The 17,459-nt window shown below is 46.5% G+C and overlaps 1 protein-coding gene and 1 long non-coding RNA gene across 5 annotated transcripts in view; one reads left to right on the forward strand and one right to left on the reverse strand.

Annotated features, from left to right (window-relative positions):
- The window catches only part of NOL4 (nucleolar protein 4), a 197,502-nt gene extending 185,425 nt beyond the window's left edge, over window positions 1-12,077 (reverse strand). For 2 of the 4 annotated variants that reach the window (XM_069779256.1, XM_069779254.1), the window contains exon 1: window positions 11,390-12,077. In XM_069779256.1, the coding sequence (XP_069635357.1) occupies window positions 11,390-11,656 (267 nt within the window). In that variant the 5' untranslated portion in view covers window positions 11,657-12,077. Of the gene's footprint in view, window positions 1-10,492 lie in introns of all 4 variants that reach the window. The other 2 variants (XM_069779255.1, XM_069779257.1) reach the window with 2 other exon arrangements.
- An 811-nt stretch (window positions 12,078-12,888) lies between these two features.
- On the forward strand, window positions 12,889-16,728 carry LOC138684739 (uncharacterized). Its single transcript, XR_011323998.1, has 2 exons — window positions 12,889-13,004; window positions 14,934-16,728. It is a non-coding gene; the product is annotated as an uncharacterized lncRNA (long non-coding RNA).
- The last annotated feature ends 731 nt before the right edge of the window (window positions 16,729-17,459 follow it).

Here is a 17,459-nt window from a genome sequence, read left to right on the forward strand (position 1 = left end):
GGCATTTCATCCAGTGCAATTTAGGATGACAGGACTGGTCCTTCAAAGCCTCACAGATTTCAATGGCTTGACTCCTTCCAACTACCTACAGCTACAGTTTTTCAGCTCTTTTGTAGGTCTTAATTCACTCTTTGGAACTATTAGGCAAAGTACTAGTTCACTTTAAAATATTTTCACATAACCATCTATATTGTACTTTGTGTATTTGCCTGCTTTCAAATTACAGCAAGCATGATAATGCAAATTTGTTAAAATTTTTGAAGTCTGTATATGTGAAAATTTTCCTGACTTTACATTTATTAAGAATTAAATTTCTTAAAAAACCACCCTGGTAATTATGTATAAATTCATTAAAAGTTGAATGATAAGTTAGAATTCTATTAATTAAAATGTTCTACTTACTTACTATTACTAACAAAATTTGACCCACTTTCTCCTATTTAGGAATGCTTTTTCCTACTCAGTTTTTGAAAGCAGTCCTTTTGTTTCAAGTTGAAACTGTAAGGTTCAGTTAGGAATACAGGTAAAACAATCTTTTCAGTTCCATAGTTTCCTTGAAGTCTGATGTATCTTGCCAAAATTGGGCTGATTTGAAGAGGATAATACTAGAATTTGCTATACAGAAGGGCAGTTAAAAAGGAAGAAAGTAGTCTTATTTTAACCAGCTTTATTCAGCTCTAGACCCAGCTTTATTTATATTGCTTTATTATTTGCTTCGGTGCAAATTTAACACCTTGAAAGCTCACCGTATGCCCAATTCAACTCTCAGTTACACCAAAACAATGATAACCAGGCCTTGTGCACTAGTAAAACACAGCAGAGGATCTGTGTAGGTTTTCTAAAAAAGCAGGGTCAAAGTACAATGAGTTTACAACATATGTCTTTTTGAGAAGGTCTGGGTTTTGCTGCTGCATCCATACAGAACTTACTATCCCATCTCTTTGTTGGATAAGCCCAAATTGAGACGAAAAAGGGTAAAAGATGTGGTCTGTCTGAACTACAAGTTTTAGACGGATGCCTGGAATTGGAATATAACACTCATTAAAAGAAGGCTGAACTGTTTGCTTGCTACAAATGAAATATTTTAGTATTATGGCAACCATGGCCGTGGGGCTTTGCTGAACTCTCAGAATATAAAAAGACAAAGGTTATCAAAAGATATCATAAAAAAAAAAAAGTGACTATGACTAGATTAAGGGAGAAAAGGAAGAGTTACACTCTTTTTGTTTTCCACTGCAGTTTCTTGAGAAATGCAATGGGACGAGTCATCTAATTATGTATGTGCCACACTTGCTGGTCAGACTGGTCAAAAGCTAAGTCTTCCAGAAATTTTCATTTGAATGAGCTAATCTCCTCTCATATTTGCAATTAATTCTCTAATAATTCTGCTCTTTGTTTCTTTTCTTCCCACCATAGTAAGAGTTTGGTAATAGTTGCAACAAATACAAAAAAAACTAGCACAAGTAGACAAAAATATGGAGGTGAAAACAGCACATTACTTCTCATCACAAGTGGAGCAAATTGGAAAACGGAGGTGATACACATCGCAAACGTTCTGTGGAAACCACAATAATCTCATGCACCGGTCCACATAGGATAGAGCTGGAGCTCAGAAACTTGATGATCTCCTTCCTTCCTCCAGACTAGTAATATCAGTACAGCCATGAGCCATAGAAACTGCTACAGCCAAACTGACCAATGAACCATCTAGTCCCAGTCTCCAAGGGAGTCTGCAAAAGTTGTTTCAGAGCTCAGTAACTAGTAAATAAACAAATAAATCCCTAACTGCAGGTGTATTGTGCTATAATGACCAAATTATTTTCCTCTGCTAGCTTCGGCCAACCTAAGAACACATACCTAAAACTTAATAATCTATTCATGAAACAAGAGCATGAAGGCTGAGACCACCAGCAATATTAAAATGCAGTACAAAGGGGACAGGGCTGAGGAGATGCTGGGATTTCACCACCCTCAACAAGTCTTTCCTTGTGTTGACTCTGTGGGCTGGAACATGACTAACCCCGATGATAGACACTTTATAGGAAAACACCTGGCCAGATGCTGCAAGAGACCAGGTAACAGCAAGGCAGCAGGTAACTGCCATCCCTCACCAATGCCCGTGCTCCCAGGGGCACAGAGTGGGAAGGGCAGGAACATAACCTTGTCCTGACTTTTGCTCCAGCCAGCAAAGCTGAACTGACATGAAGAGCATACTACATCCTTAGAAGAGCCACGGAACTATCATTCTCTTGTAAAATCCTTGGAAGAAATTTTGGCTGAATCAATCAGAGTTTCTCTAGGGGCTACAATGCAGACTTTCCACTCCCAACACTGCGGGTTATGAAACAATGGCCTAGCTTTGAATTTACCTTTTGAGATGGTTGTCAAAAGAGTCTTAGAAGATGGAGTAGGAATAAAAAGGGTGGCTGCTGAATTTTCAATCTCTGCTGTTCATCGGTATTTACACCACACCATTTCTCTCAGCTTCTTTCTACCTCTTTACATGTCTGTTTTCTACTGTGCATGTTCTTTAACGTTCATCTTTCTGGGTGATATAACCATTAAAATCTATTTCTCTTATAAGTACCCCTTTTCTTTAATTAGCTTAGTTACCTTCCCTGGACCTCTCATCTATCATGACCTTTTAGAGATGAGGTAAATACACTAAGCATGTTATTAAAGGCGAGGACATATCATTTAATTAATGAGAAGAGTAAGTTTTCAATATTATTCTCTACACTTTTCCTAATGCCGATTTTTTTATATACCTGCTATGCTTACTGAAGAGATGCTTATTGATTTGTTTGAAATTATTCCTAAATATTTCCCTTAAGATGTTATACTAATTCTGTACATTTTACATGTGATTGAAAAGCTTGAATTCTTCCTTTTCTTTCAAAAAGCTAATGTCACAATGGCATAAAATGTAAATTATCTGGCAGTGGTCTGTAGGGAATTCTGCCTGCCATGATTTCTCCTTTTTTCCTTTGTTATGATATTTCTATTTTCCCTCCCATTCTTCCTTGACTTGCTTAACCTAATTAATCTGCATTTCCATCCAGTGTTGAAAATTCTTCATTTGTCTCAGTTTATACACTCAGTGTGTATATGTATACGTATGTACTTATTGTGTGCGTATATACGCACATCGGACTGCATTTGTATAGCTCTCAAACACTTCCTATGGTTTCCCAACTCTTCACCAGCTTTAATTTGTCACCATAGCCAAAGTTTCAACCCTGCTTTAATAAAGTCATTATCAGATTGGTTTCATTTCAGAAGGAAGCCAGAAGCAAAGTTGCACCTGAAAACTGTTTCCAAAAGACTTCTGAACATGACAGGCTAGAGGAACATAATTAACCCTTACAAAATCCAAACTAGTTGCACCAACCAGGTACAGTTCATATTGACACTTAACAACTCTATTTTTAATGATTTTCTTACTGCCTTTTTTTTTTCTGGTGTTGAAATATGGTTCACTGGTCTGTCATTTCTATGAGCTATCTTTACCAGCTTGTTTTTTCTCTTTCTAGTACATTTTTTGCCATCCTCCAGTATCATTGCCATATATAGTGGCAAATGACAGATTTTAATAATGTTTTAGGTACTTCATTCTTCAGTGTTCTTGGATTTGTATTAGTCCTGGTGATGCACTGCAGTTTAATACCTTGATTTTCTATCAATCATCTCTTTTTTTATTTCTCTATTTCTGGCTGGTCTTCAGTTTCATCACCTGAGAAATGTAAACCCAGGACAGGTATTTCCTCATTGCCTACAATAGAGAAGATACATGCTGAAAAATGAAGTTCTGTGAAACCTTTTTATGCTCCTTGTCTTTCCTGTCTGCTGAAACCTCTGGCCATACCTTAGCTGTTCTTCTCTTACTGTATCTCAATACTTGTACAATTACTTGCTTGTTATTCATCTTCTATCAGCTCAGGCTAGTGAGCATTAGCCCATTCACAAGTTTGATTTCCCATCTGCTAACACAATGCTACTTTACCCTACAGGTAGGTCATGATTTAGTGGCAGCTACTTCAGCTTTGGATCTGCCTTGAACAAAAGTCTTCTACAAAATCCACCTGGCAGTATTGGTAGTGGTATTAGTCCAGAGGCAACAAAGAGAGCAATCACATGATGTACCCATTTAAAAGTTGTATGGTGAGTTAGAGTCGTAAGTCATTTAAGTGCAAGTGACCTCACCTCTTAAATTTTCCTCACTACAGGCAAAATGTTATAGCATCCATGTCTTGTCATATTAAAAACTTTGGGGTAACAAAATTTACAAAACTTTCAGACACACAGACCTTACTGGCAATGTAATATGTAAAACCTCTCATTTCCCAGAGGAGCTTAATTACAGGCTCTCAAGTGAAAAAGCTTGAATGAGTTTCATCCTAGGCTCAAGTAGGTCATTTAATAAAAATTGTCCTTCCAAGTCTATACAGAATATTTATTTCTGAAAAAGTCTTTACTTGAGGTTAAGTCTAACATAGATCAGATTTATGAAGTAAAATGTTCACTACAGATAGCCCCTTAAGTTGAAGAGTATCCACATATACAACTAAATGGTTCAAACCCTACAATTCAATTTCAACAACTAGCTGTAATCCCTGCAGATGCACATAGTAACTGTCAGGGTTTGCAGCTTGCAGAGTTATTGAATAAGCAGTTAGAAGCCTGTACAACTGTCTGTGATAAAGTTGATCATGGCTAAGAAAATCCATTTGCATCCAGAAGAATGCTCAATGCCATAACTTGTAGCAAGTCTCTCCTGGATATTGGCAGTGCCTACCTGGATATTTTATGTTTATAAACCATTAAAAAATACCTTGCTAGTGGAACTGTAAGGTTTCAAGGCTCATCTATTTAAATAGAACAAAAAGGTAATTTAAGAAAGCTACAGGATCACTTTCAGTGCTGCTGCAGGACAATGCAAACAACTCTCATGTACCGGTTAATACCTCCTGAGTTTTCTAAAGTCAGAGAGGCTTCTGGCAGGTTTAAAATGACATAACAAGATAAAAACATCTTTTACGTCCTTGAAAGCTGTACTCATTTTGGAGGCTGTGTTGACCAGGGTCAACCTACTCAACAAGGAACAAAAGATTCCTGTGATGCTCTGTGGTGCATGGGAGGCTGCAGAATCTGGTATGATGCTCCTGGAGTGTTTCCTGTCATGCTGTCTCATGATCTTTCTCCGCATCTACCTCATTTATATCTCTCCTCAACATTTGCCCTGCTTGTTTTGTTCCTCTTTTACCAACAAACTCTCAACAGGTGTATCCTGCATATGGGGAAAGATCAGGACCCAAATAGCTTCCTTCAGACCAAACCCAATAGCTGCTGGTTGCCTCCTTTCAGCAGCAGACCAAAAAATGCACGGTTCAATGTCAGCCAATTTTAATTTATTTCTGTAGCATAAAATGAAATTTGAATCATAAACTCCATTAACATTCGTCCAGCACTAGCACTAGCCCTGTTCCCCCAGGGCCCTGTTTGCATGATAAGCCCTTTCTACATGGAGTCCTTCTGTGCCCATATGTATGTAGTCTCTCCGGACTATGTCTCCTTTGTGTCTAGATCATTGAACAAGAGCAATTGTGATCACCCCAGAAGTTAGGGAAAGAAACTTTCTCCGTAAAAAGATCAGGAAAAGTCCCATTATGCTGTACTGATGCCCATCGGCCCATTTTAGCGCTAACCTGCTAGCAAATGCCTGCTTATTTCCTACTGATCACATAGCTATGTAGCCACAGAAACAACAGTAGGTACATCTAAAGAAAATCAGGGCTGACGTGTCTGAGCTGGAGTCCCTACCACACTGCATCATGACAGAATCCAGTGCAGCTTTGCTGACAAGAGGCTGAGGTAAGACAGCGAAGAACCAAGTTCACTGTTGCCTCAGTCTTCTCGGCAAAGGTTCATAGCAGCATGAAAATTAAAGTGGGATGTTTTATTTTGTATGACTGGAAAGATTGGGGCTTTTGAGCTACAAGCCTGGCCTTTACCAGGGGATAGCACTGAATCTGTCGTCCTGTCTCATTATATGCATGGGATGGATGTATCAGAGTAGGTTTTGTTATGGTATTGCTACACCCTATTTAATGTTTCTAAAGTATCGTTAACAGTTTCTAGTGTTACAGAAGCAGCACTTTAAAATGCTCCTTCTTTAAAAATTTGCTCTCTTTGGCTCATAGTTCTTTGGAAAATTCTAGCTCAACATTGTTACCAAGAAATCTCAGATCTTGTCTCCCTTTGCCTCTCTCTCACACAGGCACGTGGACATGGCGTCTTATATATGGCCGCTTGAACATCTTTAAATTTCAGGACAGGGTTATTCTCTTTATTCATGAACACTTCACTGAATGCCTGCATGGCAGAGTTGCCAACTAAACCGGTTTTGTTCCATCTGCTATGACCATTTTCCAGCACTGTCTGTCTGATTCACCAGCATCCCTCTTCACTGAGTCCACTGGGAGGTCTGCAAATGGCAGGGCAGAGGCTGCGGGTAACTGGAGGAGACGAAGCTCTGCAGACCTGAACAGGGGTTAAGGAAAATGTGGTGGGCAGTTAAAACGGGGTGGATATGGCAAGGCTCGAATACCACTTCTGAGCCTGGAAGGTGCATTTAACGGGACTGTAAACTACCGCAGAATTGTACCTTGGGATAAATTGTAGCTCACCCTCATCATCACCTTTCTGTGGTACTTACTGCCATTATGTGTTGGCAGTTCGGTAGGCTACAGAGCTACCAATATATATTTGACAAACACTTTTATTCATTTTTTATATTGATGGCTACAAAAATGGGGAGGAACGCAATGAAGCAAAGCTGCATATTTTCAGATTGCTATAAAATACCCTAAAACAATGAACAATTTAAAACATAATTTAAAGCACCGTATTTTGACATATAAGCTATCTATACTGTGATCTGTTTCTTCTATTGTTCATAAACAAAGTCATTTATACAAAATCAAAAGAACCATAAAGTCATACGTCCACCTCCTATTCTTCACCACTAACAGAACAAGAGGTGGGCTGGGATGCAGCCTGTTCCACAGAACTGACTGGCCTGTAATCTTAAGCCCTAAATCCTGTAATCAGATTCAGTAGTAGAGCCCCGCACCTGCAAAGACCCTCACTGGTCTGCTAGCAGCAATCGAAGAGGTACCAGATCCTCCCAGAGGATCTAAAGATTTAACTAAACTGAACAAAATTTGGTTTCTGAATAAAAGTTCATTCTATGCTTACAGTTGGAAAATATAGAAGGAGACACAGGAAAATTCATACATTAGGCTTGAGATTTCATTAAAGTCAGTGGAGTCATTCCAAATTAATAATGACATAAAGGCAATCTGAACTTGGCCTTTGAGGTTATATTCTATTAGTTTGCTAATACCATGTAAATTCTGTATGTGAGAGGTATCCTGCAGTCATCTTGGCGCTTCTTTTTTACAGGAAAGTTCTGCTTAGAATCTGCTGATACACCTTGGGCCATTATTTTAGAATTTATCTTTTAAATCGAGACTGATTTTAGGAGCCATATTTGTGTCTACGGACAACATCAAACAAGAGAAAGAAAAGTGGTGAAAAGAAATTTGTTTTCAAGTTGCCAATCGATAAACAGTTTCAGTTAAAGAAATATGCAGAAAATACACACCAAAAAATCCACCATAAAAATCATGTATACCATTGGAAAAGATAGTATACTAGAAATATTAGTTCCACGACTCCTGATGGATTGCAAGTACCAAGCATTAAAAGTCGATACTGTCAGCCATGTGGCAAATTTATTGGCCTAACATGTTTATACAGCATGTCTAGGTTAGGCATAATTTCACTACTTTCATAAAGCCCAGCTTGGGCTTAATGAAAGAAAACCTACAGTGGTAACAGGAGCAATCTGCAAAGTTGCAGAAGTGAGATACTCACTGGGTTGCATATAGGAATACCTTACTGCGTGTTGTCCCACTCCGGACCTAAAATGGCTGTTTTGCAGGGGATGTTGTTGCCTGGTGACCAAAAGTGCATCTCCTAGGCCACAGAGGGATGTGAACATTCAGAAATTGATTTGTTCCTGTTGCTCTTGAGGAGACCATACCCGTAAAATAGATTAGGCCAGCACATAATCATCTATGCATTCTCCTTGCTGGCATGCTTAAACTTGATATTGAAGGTAGGCCTGTGATTTTGAGCTACTTCCCAACCAGGCAAGGGAAAAACAGAATAATACCTCATGCGCTACTGCCCACAGAATATGACAGTAGGCCAAGCCTCAGCTACTGTGAGACTGCAAGACACCCCTGCTTCAATTAAGTCTGTGTTGTACATCTAGCCTGTTCCGGTGCAACCTCCCAGTTGCTATCAGGCTCTCTTTCTTTCATTAGAATCAAGTAGTTAATTAGCCCCAGCCTGTCCTCTCTCCTTCTCTCTTTCCCTTTAACGCAGCAGTAATGATGTCTAATTACCAGCAGCAGTGGATTACAGCACCATCAGGAGCAAATCTCTCTGGCTGACAGCAAAGCTGAGCAGCAAATCTTAAACCTTCAAGGAGAGAATAATTCCTAATGAAGTATTTGAATATTTGCTTATTTTTGACCAGCTTGTGACTGTAGAGTCCAACTTGTAATTTCATCCATCCTGTTACTGCAGAGGGAGCGCTCATGCTGCCAGCAGTGATTAATATTAAATTGAAATTACTTTTACCTATGGTGAGATCAAGTGATGGACAAGAAGAGGGAGAGGATGAGGGAGAGATTCACAGTTTGGGGATCTGTTACTCTTTGTGGCTCTCTCTGCGGACTGGACAGGCTCAAATGTATGGGATAACAATGAAAGAGGAAAAAAAAACACTGGGGATGTTTCTAAATGGTCATAAATTAATAAACTCTTAAATAATTAGTAAGAATTAAAGAAATGAGAGAATGGGCTTTCAAGGCTTACAAACAATTACTGCCTGATGAAAATCCCATCTTTCCCCCTGGTAACTTACCATTCCCGGCGGGGTGAAACCCTAGGCCTCTTGAAGTCAAGAGGAGCTTTGCCACTGGCTTTCTGTGGGCCAGGGGCTGCATCCCTGTCATGTCAAAGGGGTTGTTTCTGAGCCTTCAGCACCTGGCAGGTGCTGCCCCTGCCCTGGCAATAGCTCATACAAACCATTGCCACCCTACTTAAATACTCCTCTGCCTCCTGTGATGGGATAGTGACACCAGATTCATGGGTTTAGGGCGGGGGCAGCATTTGTTTCTCAGAGCTGAATGTTGTATGAGAGTGCTGAGTGTCACCTTTTCTCATTTATGTTGGATAACAGATTGATGTTGGCCAGCAGGAGGGAATTTTACCTATATGCAAGACCTTTTCTGTAAGGGTTTATATGTCATTGTTCAAGTAATGTACAGATATTCAGGACAGGTCATGCTAACTTTCCTTTCTTGATTTTATTAGCAAGCATCCTTATTTTATTAGGATTTAAAAATTTTGATTATTTGATCTGAAAATAAACTAGAAGAGGGGATGCAAGGTGGCACTCCAGGCTTTCATGGCCTAGCAAAGGTGAGAGAAAATAGACAAGCTGATCGCCACTGAGTCTTGTGTTTCAGGGGCCCAGAACAGCACCTAATTTTTTAAATTCTATCAAGTGAAATATAGGTTAGCCTTTTTATTTAGTAGCATAGTCAATGTAATTAAAAAAAAATACTGAATTTGCTTACAGTTTTGAGCCTGCAGTGAAAAGGGTAGTCTTAGGAACAAACGATCTTGCCTACTAGATCTCCAAAATTATTATTTCAGTAAGTAGAAGGGACATTAAAAAATATCGACCTAATTGGAGACTTCTGCTTTAGACAACATTTTTGTTATAAATTTTATCTACAGTACCCTCTGGGGTCAGAGATTAGCAATCGGTCATCTAATGGTAGAACAGAAATCTGCCAAATAACCTGAAGGTTAGGCAGACCTAGAACATTTCGGTGGATAAAAACCATAGAGAGGGAACAAACTCTGTCCAGAGCTTCTCTTTCACTTTCCATCTTCATATTTGTAAACTCCTTAAAATTAATTTCCCACCTCTGCCTCCTCGCAGGCATGACGGTGCTGATGACAAGGGGGCAAATACAAGCCGGCCCCTGGGAATGCCCAGGTTTATGACTTCAGCGAGGCAGAGAGCGGCAGATTTCCCCAGCAGCCTACGTCACAACCCAACCCAGAATACTTTCCAAGAAGCCCCCTTTGCTGCGCCACCCAGCAGCCTTCCCGTTAGGTCAGAATAAGCTACCACTTCAAAAAAAAAAAAGGAAAGAGAGAGAGAATATTGCTCACCCAAGCCAAATGCCCAGGCAGAGTTATTTTTAATTGCCGGGTTTCCGTTCTCAGCTCCCCCTTCCCCATTCGCCCCACGCACAGACAAAAGAAGCTTAGCTTGCGTGACCCAGAGCGTAAGAAGTAAGAATAATGGTACATTTAAGAGAGTTCAATAGGCAAAACCTACTTGCAGCCAACAGTCCCCATCTTCTTACATAGGAAAATCTGTCGCTTCTGCCACCACCAAGCATAATAGCTCTCCCGCTGTCAGACCTGCACCGAGCTCTGCAGCTCCAGCGCCTGCCGGGGGATGCCACGCTAGCCTAGCGCATCAAATTGAGTTTTAAGCCTTATGGCTGCGAGACCCGTGCAACCCTCAGCAAGAGGAACAAAATAACACCCTTCCTTCGGTCATGCGGAACCCTCTCTCCCTTTGTTGAGCATCCATCCTCTCCCCCCGCCGCCGTTACTATCGCACCCGGCGCTTCCCAGCCAGCCGGGGACAGTCGTGCCGCTCGGCGGCTCAAGGGCTGCGGGCTAACAATAAAAAAATAATTAAGGGGGAAAAAAAAAACCAACCACCAAACCAAACCCAACAACTGATATCCCGGGGAAACCCCCCCAAATCACCGACCGGCGCCACGCTTGGCTTTGTGCCAGGCAGGCTACCCCCGTGCGCTATCGATCAGCCCCGCCGGCGGCGGGGGGCCGCTGCCCGGGGCGGCGGGGCCCGGCACAATGGCCGGAGCGGCGGCGGCGGCGGCGGCGGCGGCGGGACAATAGCCCACCCCACACCCGCCGCGGCGGCCCGGAGGGGGACGGGGGGGACGGGGGCGACGAGGAGGACGAGGAGGAGAACGACACCGACCCGGCAGGGTGTGTTGTGCGCACGATCGCTTTAAATAAAAGGACCCACAAAGACCTCGGCGGTGTATAATGTGACAGGCAAACGCAACATGGTGATGATGACTTGGGGGAAGAGGGAGGAAGGAGCCAACTGTGGCTGCGGCTCCCCCTGTGCCTCTCGCTCCCGGAGCGGGCTGCAGCGGCCGACATAGAACAAGGAAGACAATTCTCTACTAACCGTGGTTTTGACTGGCACGTACAGCACTTGCTTCCCTCCTCCAGCACCACCACTGACCTCGTCCGAGTTGCCGAGCTGGAAGCCTTTAGATTTGACCCAGAATTTGAATTTGGCATTATCCGTGGAGCTCGACTCGGAGCCGTTCAGGAGCTGGACGATCCGGTCGTATTTTTTACGGGTCACCGTCTTGGTTTTTCCTGAGTCCCCGTAAGTCCTGAGACACCAGTCTTGAAACTGGCGGTACATGTCCCGGTCGCCGCTCTCCATAATCTCCTAGTACACACACGCACACATGCACACGCCGGGGCGCACACACACACACACTCGCACACTCACTCACTCACACACACTCACACACAGACACGCGCGCACACACGCGCGCACACACGCACACGCCGCCCCGCCGCGGGCCGGGGTGCGGGGCCGGGCCGCCCCGCCGCACTTTGCACCTGTTCACCCAGCGCTCATGAAAAATGCATCCAGCTCCGAGCCGGGGCGAAGGAGGTCCCGGTGCAGGCAGATCCCAGCGGGGTTTTTGTTGTTGTTGTTGTTGTGGTGGTGGTGGTGGTGGTGGTTCGGGGGGGTGGGGGGGCCGGGAGGGGGATGGGTGAGGGGGGGCAGCAATCAATTCAGTGGTGTGGCAATGTTCTCCTTCATTATTTCTTTTTTTTTTTTTTTTTCACAGGAGGCAAAACGGGTCTGGTGGAGGCTCCTCTTATCCTTCCACTGTACGTGATCAGTCTCTTTAATAATTGTGCAAGGCAGGACTATCCCACTGGCTCCAGCAGCGTCTTACCCGGAGAGGGTTCGGGTGGATAAATAATTAAAATCCTATCCCACGGCTTAGCGAAGAGAAAAGAAAATATTGACTCGGATCCTTCTTCTTTTCCATACATCAGCTGCACCCGGATTCACCCTGCATAGTGCAGGTGAAGGAAGGAGAAAAAAAAAAAAAAAGAAGAAGAAAAAAAAGCCCACCCTCCTCCGCCCCGGCAGCCCTCGGCTGCCTTTTCGAAAGGCTTTCTGTCTCTGTCCTGGCGGGCTGTGCCTCTCCCTAAAGCAGCCTCGCCGCGCAGGATGGAGGAAGCACTGAAGGGCAAACTGGTCTCTTCGCTCCCCCTTTATTCCAGGGCTGGGCGGCTTTGCTTTAGATATCCCCGCTCCGGGCATGAAGGTACTGGAAAGAAAGAAAGTTCTTACCTGCTATTTTCTAAGCCTAATATATCCGATCCGCGTTTTAAGCTCATATTTTCTAATTTATATTTAAAAAAAAATAATAACGGTCTGTGAGCATTTCACTTCCTCATGTTCAGTCCCACTGAATTTTCAGATGCCCTTTTAGGAATTTTCCTCTATTTATTTACTTAGCAATCCCAGCAGATGGAGAAAAAAAAAAGAAAAAAAAAAAACAACCAAAAACCAACCAGATATATACGAGATAGGCTCGGATATTGGACCAGAGGAGAGAGAGATCAGTCCCAGGAGGATGTTGGTAAAGGAAAGGAGGCGGCTCTCGGTTGCTCTGCCAGTGTAATGATGGTGCTCACACATGTAGGACTCCTCGGGTGCGGGGTATCCTTTGGTCTCTGGGCTAAACTGGCTACAAGGCATTCAAGTAAGTTTGCGTGCGGATGCTGAGCAGAACCCCCTTTTTTAAAGGGGGAAGAAGAAGAAAAAAAAAGCAATCTCGGGGGTTTTTCCCCCTCCCTTTGCCACAGTTTCAGTTCACGCCGGAGATTTCCGCGCTCTCCCCCGCCGCACCAACCAGGACAGCCCCTCCGCGGGGGGAAGGCTCCGCGGCGGCGCTTTCCTCTCGTCGCCTCTCCGCGGCCGCGCCCGCCCGCGCCTCCGCCATCCAGCGCCCGGCTCCGCGCCCCCGCCCGCAGCCGGCACCTCCGCGGCTGGGGCACGCGTCCGACCCGGGCCCGGCCGCCGCTTGCGCGCCGCAGGCCGCGCACCGCCGCTCCGCTCCGCTGCGCCGCTCCCCGCGCTGCGCTGCGCTGCGCTCCGCGGCGGGCTGGCGGCGGCGGCGGCGGCGGCGGCGGCGGCGCACCGGGCCGGGCCCAGCGCCGCTCCGCGCCCCCCCCCGCGCCCTGATTGGCCGCCGGGACAAAAGTTTCTGTGGCGACGGCGGCGCGGCGCGGTGACGGGCAGCGCTGTCCCATGTCGGGATGGCGCGCGCGGCGCCCCCGCCTCCGCGGGCGCGGCGGGGCGCGGAGGACGGCGCGGACCCGGCCGCGGGCCGCCCGGGGCGGGGGGGGGGGGGAGAGGAGGGGAGGGCAGCGTTTCCATGGCGATGTCTCCGGGCGCAGCACACACCCCCCCCCCGCCTCGCCGCGCGCAGACGGAGCGAGCGGATCAGCTGACGCATCATTAGCTTAGGACCTAATTATTGCTTATTGGAGCAAGAAACGCGCGCAGGGCCGCGGCGCGGGGCTGGCGGCCTCCGCGCCCCCCGGCGGACGTCCGTCCGTCCGTCCGTCCGTCCCCCCGCCCCAGCCGCCGCCGGCCCGCGCACGCCGCAGCCGCCGGCGGAGCGGGGGAGGAGCGGCGGCACCGCGCACTTAGCGCCGCACCGGCCGGCGGGGGCTGCGGCGGGCCGGGCGGGGGTCCCCGCGGGGACACGTGGCCGCCGCCGGGCCGGGCTCTCCCTTGGAAACGGGAGAGCGAAGCCGCTCCGCGGCCCCGGCCGCCTTCCCCCCCCCTCGGCGGCCCGGCCCCCGCCCGGCGGAGCGGAGGGGCCGCGCTTCCTCCGGCTCGCAACCGCCCCCCCCCCCCCCGCCCCCGCCGGCGCTTCCCCGCACCTCCCGTCGCCTGCGGGACCCTCCGCGGCGGCTCCGGGGGGCGCGGCCGCGGGTCGGGGCCCCGGCGGCGGAGGCTGGGCGGCTCGGCCGGCCGGAGCGGCGGCATCGCAGCCCGGGGCTGCGGCGGGGCAGGGCGCCGTGCTTCTGGCGGCGAGCGGCCGCCTGACGGTTCGGCGTTTGTCCCGCGGCCGTTGGGTGGAAGGGGAGGCCGACGGCGGGGGAAACCCCGGCACGTGCCCTTGTCTCTCCGGCCGCGCGGAAATGAAGGGGGTCGTGGGCTTCCCGAGCTTGAACCCGGCGTCCTCCGCAGAAATCTTGCCTGTGCCTGGGTTCGCGGTCACTCGGGGCCTGGAAGGACGCGGTGCAGAGGATGCGAATCCAACGCTGTGGGGTTTTTCCTGCCCAGGCCTGGACAGGGGCGAGCACCCTCCGCTTTCACCGCCTCGCACCCCGCGGGAAAAGGCTGCCGCGGCCTGCGGTGCCAGCAAAACCGTTCACGCCGAGCCTGGATTTCTAGTGCGGAAAGGGAAGGTGCTAAGAGAGCAGGGAGAGGCCTTTCCTCGCGCACCCCGGCCGGACCGCGACGGCCCGTCGGGCCAGCCCCACGCGTGGGCACCTCACGCCGGCCGCCATCTCCCCGTGCCTGACCCAGCTCGCCCGCACCGTGGCCGCTCTGCTCCTCTGCTCTCTCCCTCCCCCCGGTCCCGTGTTTACTCTCTGCTTTTCTGCTTTCTGTCTAGAAACACCGCCGCAGACGCAGGCGAAGCCGGGAGAAGACTGTTGTTTAAAAGCAGCGCGCTGAAGGATGCTTGTCTTGCCAAAACCTTTCCTGGCATCTGTAAAATCTGAGAGGACAAGCTGGCACAATGGGCGGAGAAAAGCAGGACTTAGAGATAACCCAGGGAGGCCTGAGACTTTTTGTTGGCCACGGGGCCCGTAAATTATCTTGGCAGCCCCATTTTAGTGTTAGAGGAGCGCGGGACTCCCGTCCATCACAGGATCTGGAGGAGAGGCAGTAACAAAGGAACTGCTGTGCAGAAGGGAAGCGAGGGGAACCTCGCTGAACCCTCACCCAGCAGGCTTTATGAGATGTAACATTACTTTAATGTGCCATTATATCTGCATTTAGAAAAAGGGTCATAACATAGATTGGGCTGCACCGCTAAACAATTCTGTCAGATAATTGTTCTCAAACCAACCTCCTGCTGAGGGTCTCGGTAACTTCCATATCACACTGATACCCTGCTACGCCTGAATCCCAAGTAAGCTCACAAAGCGGGGGGGGTGGGGGGGAGGAAGCGATGTAGCCAGGAGTGATGATACAGACAGTTGCAGCATGGATGAGTGAAATGCTTGAAATAATATTGCAGGAGCACTTTAGTGTATCAGAAAATAATTCCATATCCAGGAGTACCACTTTGGATCATGTAAAGAGCCATATGCCTTCTCAGCAGAGACAAATTCCTAAATTCAGCTGAGTTTGGATCGTGCCTTAGAAAAAACAGAAATAACTCATTATTTTTTCAAACTGTTTAATGACAGGAGAGAAACAAAAGCGGATGGAAACCAACTGTGGTGTGGAGTGGGGATGGAGTGTAGAAACTAGCATAATATTTAACTCAGCTGGATTTGTTTCTTTGTTTTACAGTTAGGATGTTTGATTTGCATTGGTGAAAGGTATGGATGTTTTATTACTGCTTCCATTCAATTACGTGGGCAGAAGTCCTAGGAGCATCCTGGAACTCCACCGTGCCAGGCAATGGATCAGCACAGGACACAAAAATGATGCTTACCGTGAAGAAGTTGTGATCTAAATGCGGTCAATTGCATGGTACACGACTTCACTTTTATGTAGATGTACATTATAGTATATATCTGCATAACCTGTACTCATTACATACATCCATATCTATATATATATGTCTGTAGTAATTTCAGCAGAATTATACGACGAGTTTAGAATGCAAATTTTTAATTTCCGATTTTTAAATCATCTGAGACTCCGAAATTAGAACTATGAGATTATGTTTAAATAAGGAAAATTGCATGAGGTTAGGTTCACTGTTTCGGTTTTACGGTATCAGAATTTACAGGGTTTAATAACACAGACAGGGATCTCCTTGCAATGAAAAGGGCTTGCACAGATCATCCTTCTGTCAAGGCTTCTAGTGACAGCCCATTACTCAGCTGAACTTGAATAATCTCCCCTAGCATCCTTGAAGGAAAGGGGTTGTGTCAGTCTTTCGGTGCCACGGGCTGAGGCTCTTCTGCATGCTGCAGAGCTCACTCGCCTTTGTCAGAAAATGAAAGTTTCTGTCCTCTGGTTTGGAGACAGCCTACCTATGGCAAGTCTGTGCCTTGCTGGATTGTTTGCTCTGCAGCCAGCCCGAAACAATACAACACCAACAGATGTGTGAACTTTTCCATTCAGTGTAATGAAGTGTTAGTTGCAAAACAGAGTTTTGGTGATTTAAATTGCCTCATGTGCATCAGGCTGTGAAAGAGGTTTAAAATAAATCATGAATAAGTTATAAATATTGTATTTTTGGAATTATCAGCTCTAACGAGTCCACTGGCAATAGAAAGTGAAGACTGAGGCAGAATGGGGCCTAATGTCTCTCATTAAAGTTGCCAGCATTTCTAGATGAAATTGCAGCATTGTGGTGACGTAGCACTGAGTCCATGGAAAAAGCTGAGAAGACACTTTCAAGTTTTTAAAACTTGCTGAAAAAAAGAGGAGGCTTTTGGCTGAAATCTGTCATCCGGCTTCTGCCAAAGAGGAGCGTTTAGAAAATGTGCACCGTAATATTTCAGCACAGTGCTTGTTATGGAGTTACTGGATGGTTAAGAGTAGCCTTTGAGGGTAAGAATTTTCTGTCTCTTGTTTTTTTCTTCACCGACATAGTTAGAAAAATGATTTTGACACTTCTAACTTGCCGTGTCCATGAGTTACGAGGGAAAGTCTGCGTTCCGTGCAGACTGAAAATCTTCTGTGCTGAACTGAGAGAAGATGCGCTGTGGAATAAAGAAACTGCAACTCCAAATTATTTATTTTAAACTGCGTACCTGCTAGCACTTTTCCTCTTTGCTGGAGACAATTTCAGTGGAAGTCTTCTCATGCCCTTTCCAGCCCGGTGATGGCAGTACCGATGAGTGATGGCAGCCCTGCCGCTTGTGAAGGCAGAAGTCAGTGTTCACGCACTGCATGGGCTTGTCTGCGCTGTCTTCCTTTAGTCTCGGGTAGATGACAAAATCCCCAAGCGGTC

The sequence above is a fragment of the Haliaeetus albicilla genome, chromosome 3 (assembly GCF_947461875.1).
Source record: "Haliaeetus albicilla chromosome 3, bHalAlb1.1, whole genome shotgun sequence".
NCBI lineage: Eukaryota > Metazoa > Chordata > Aves > Accipitriformes > Accipitridae > Haliaeetus > Haliaeetus albicilla.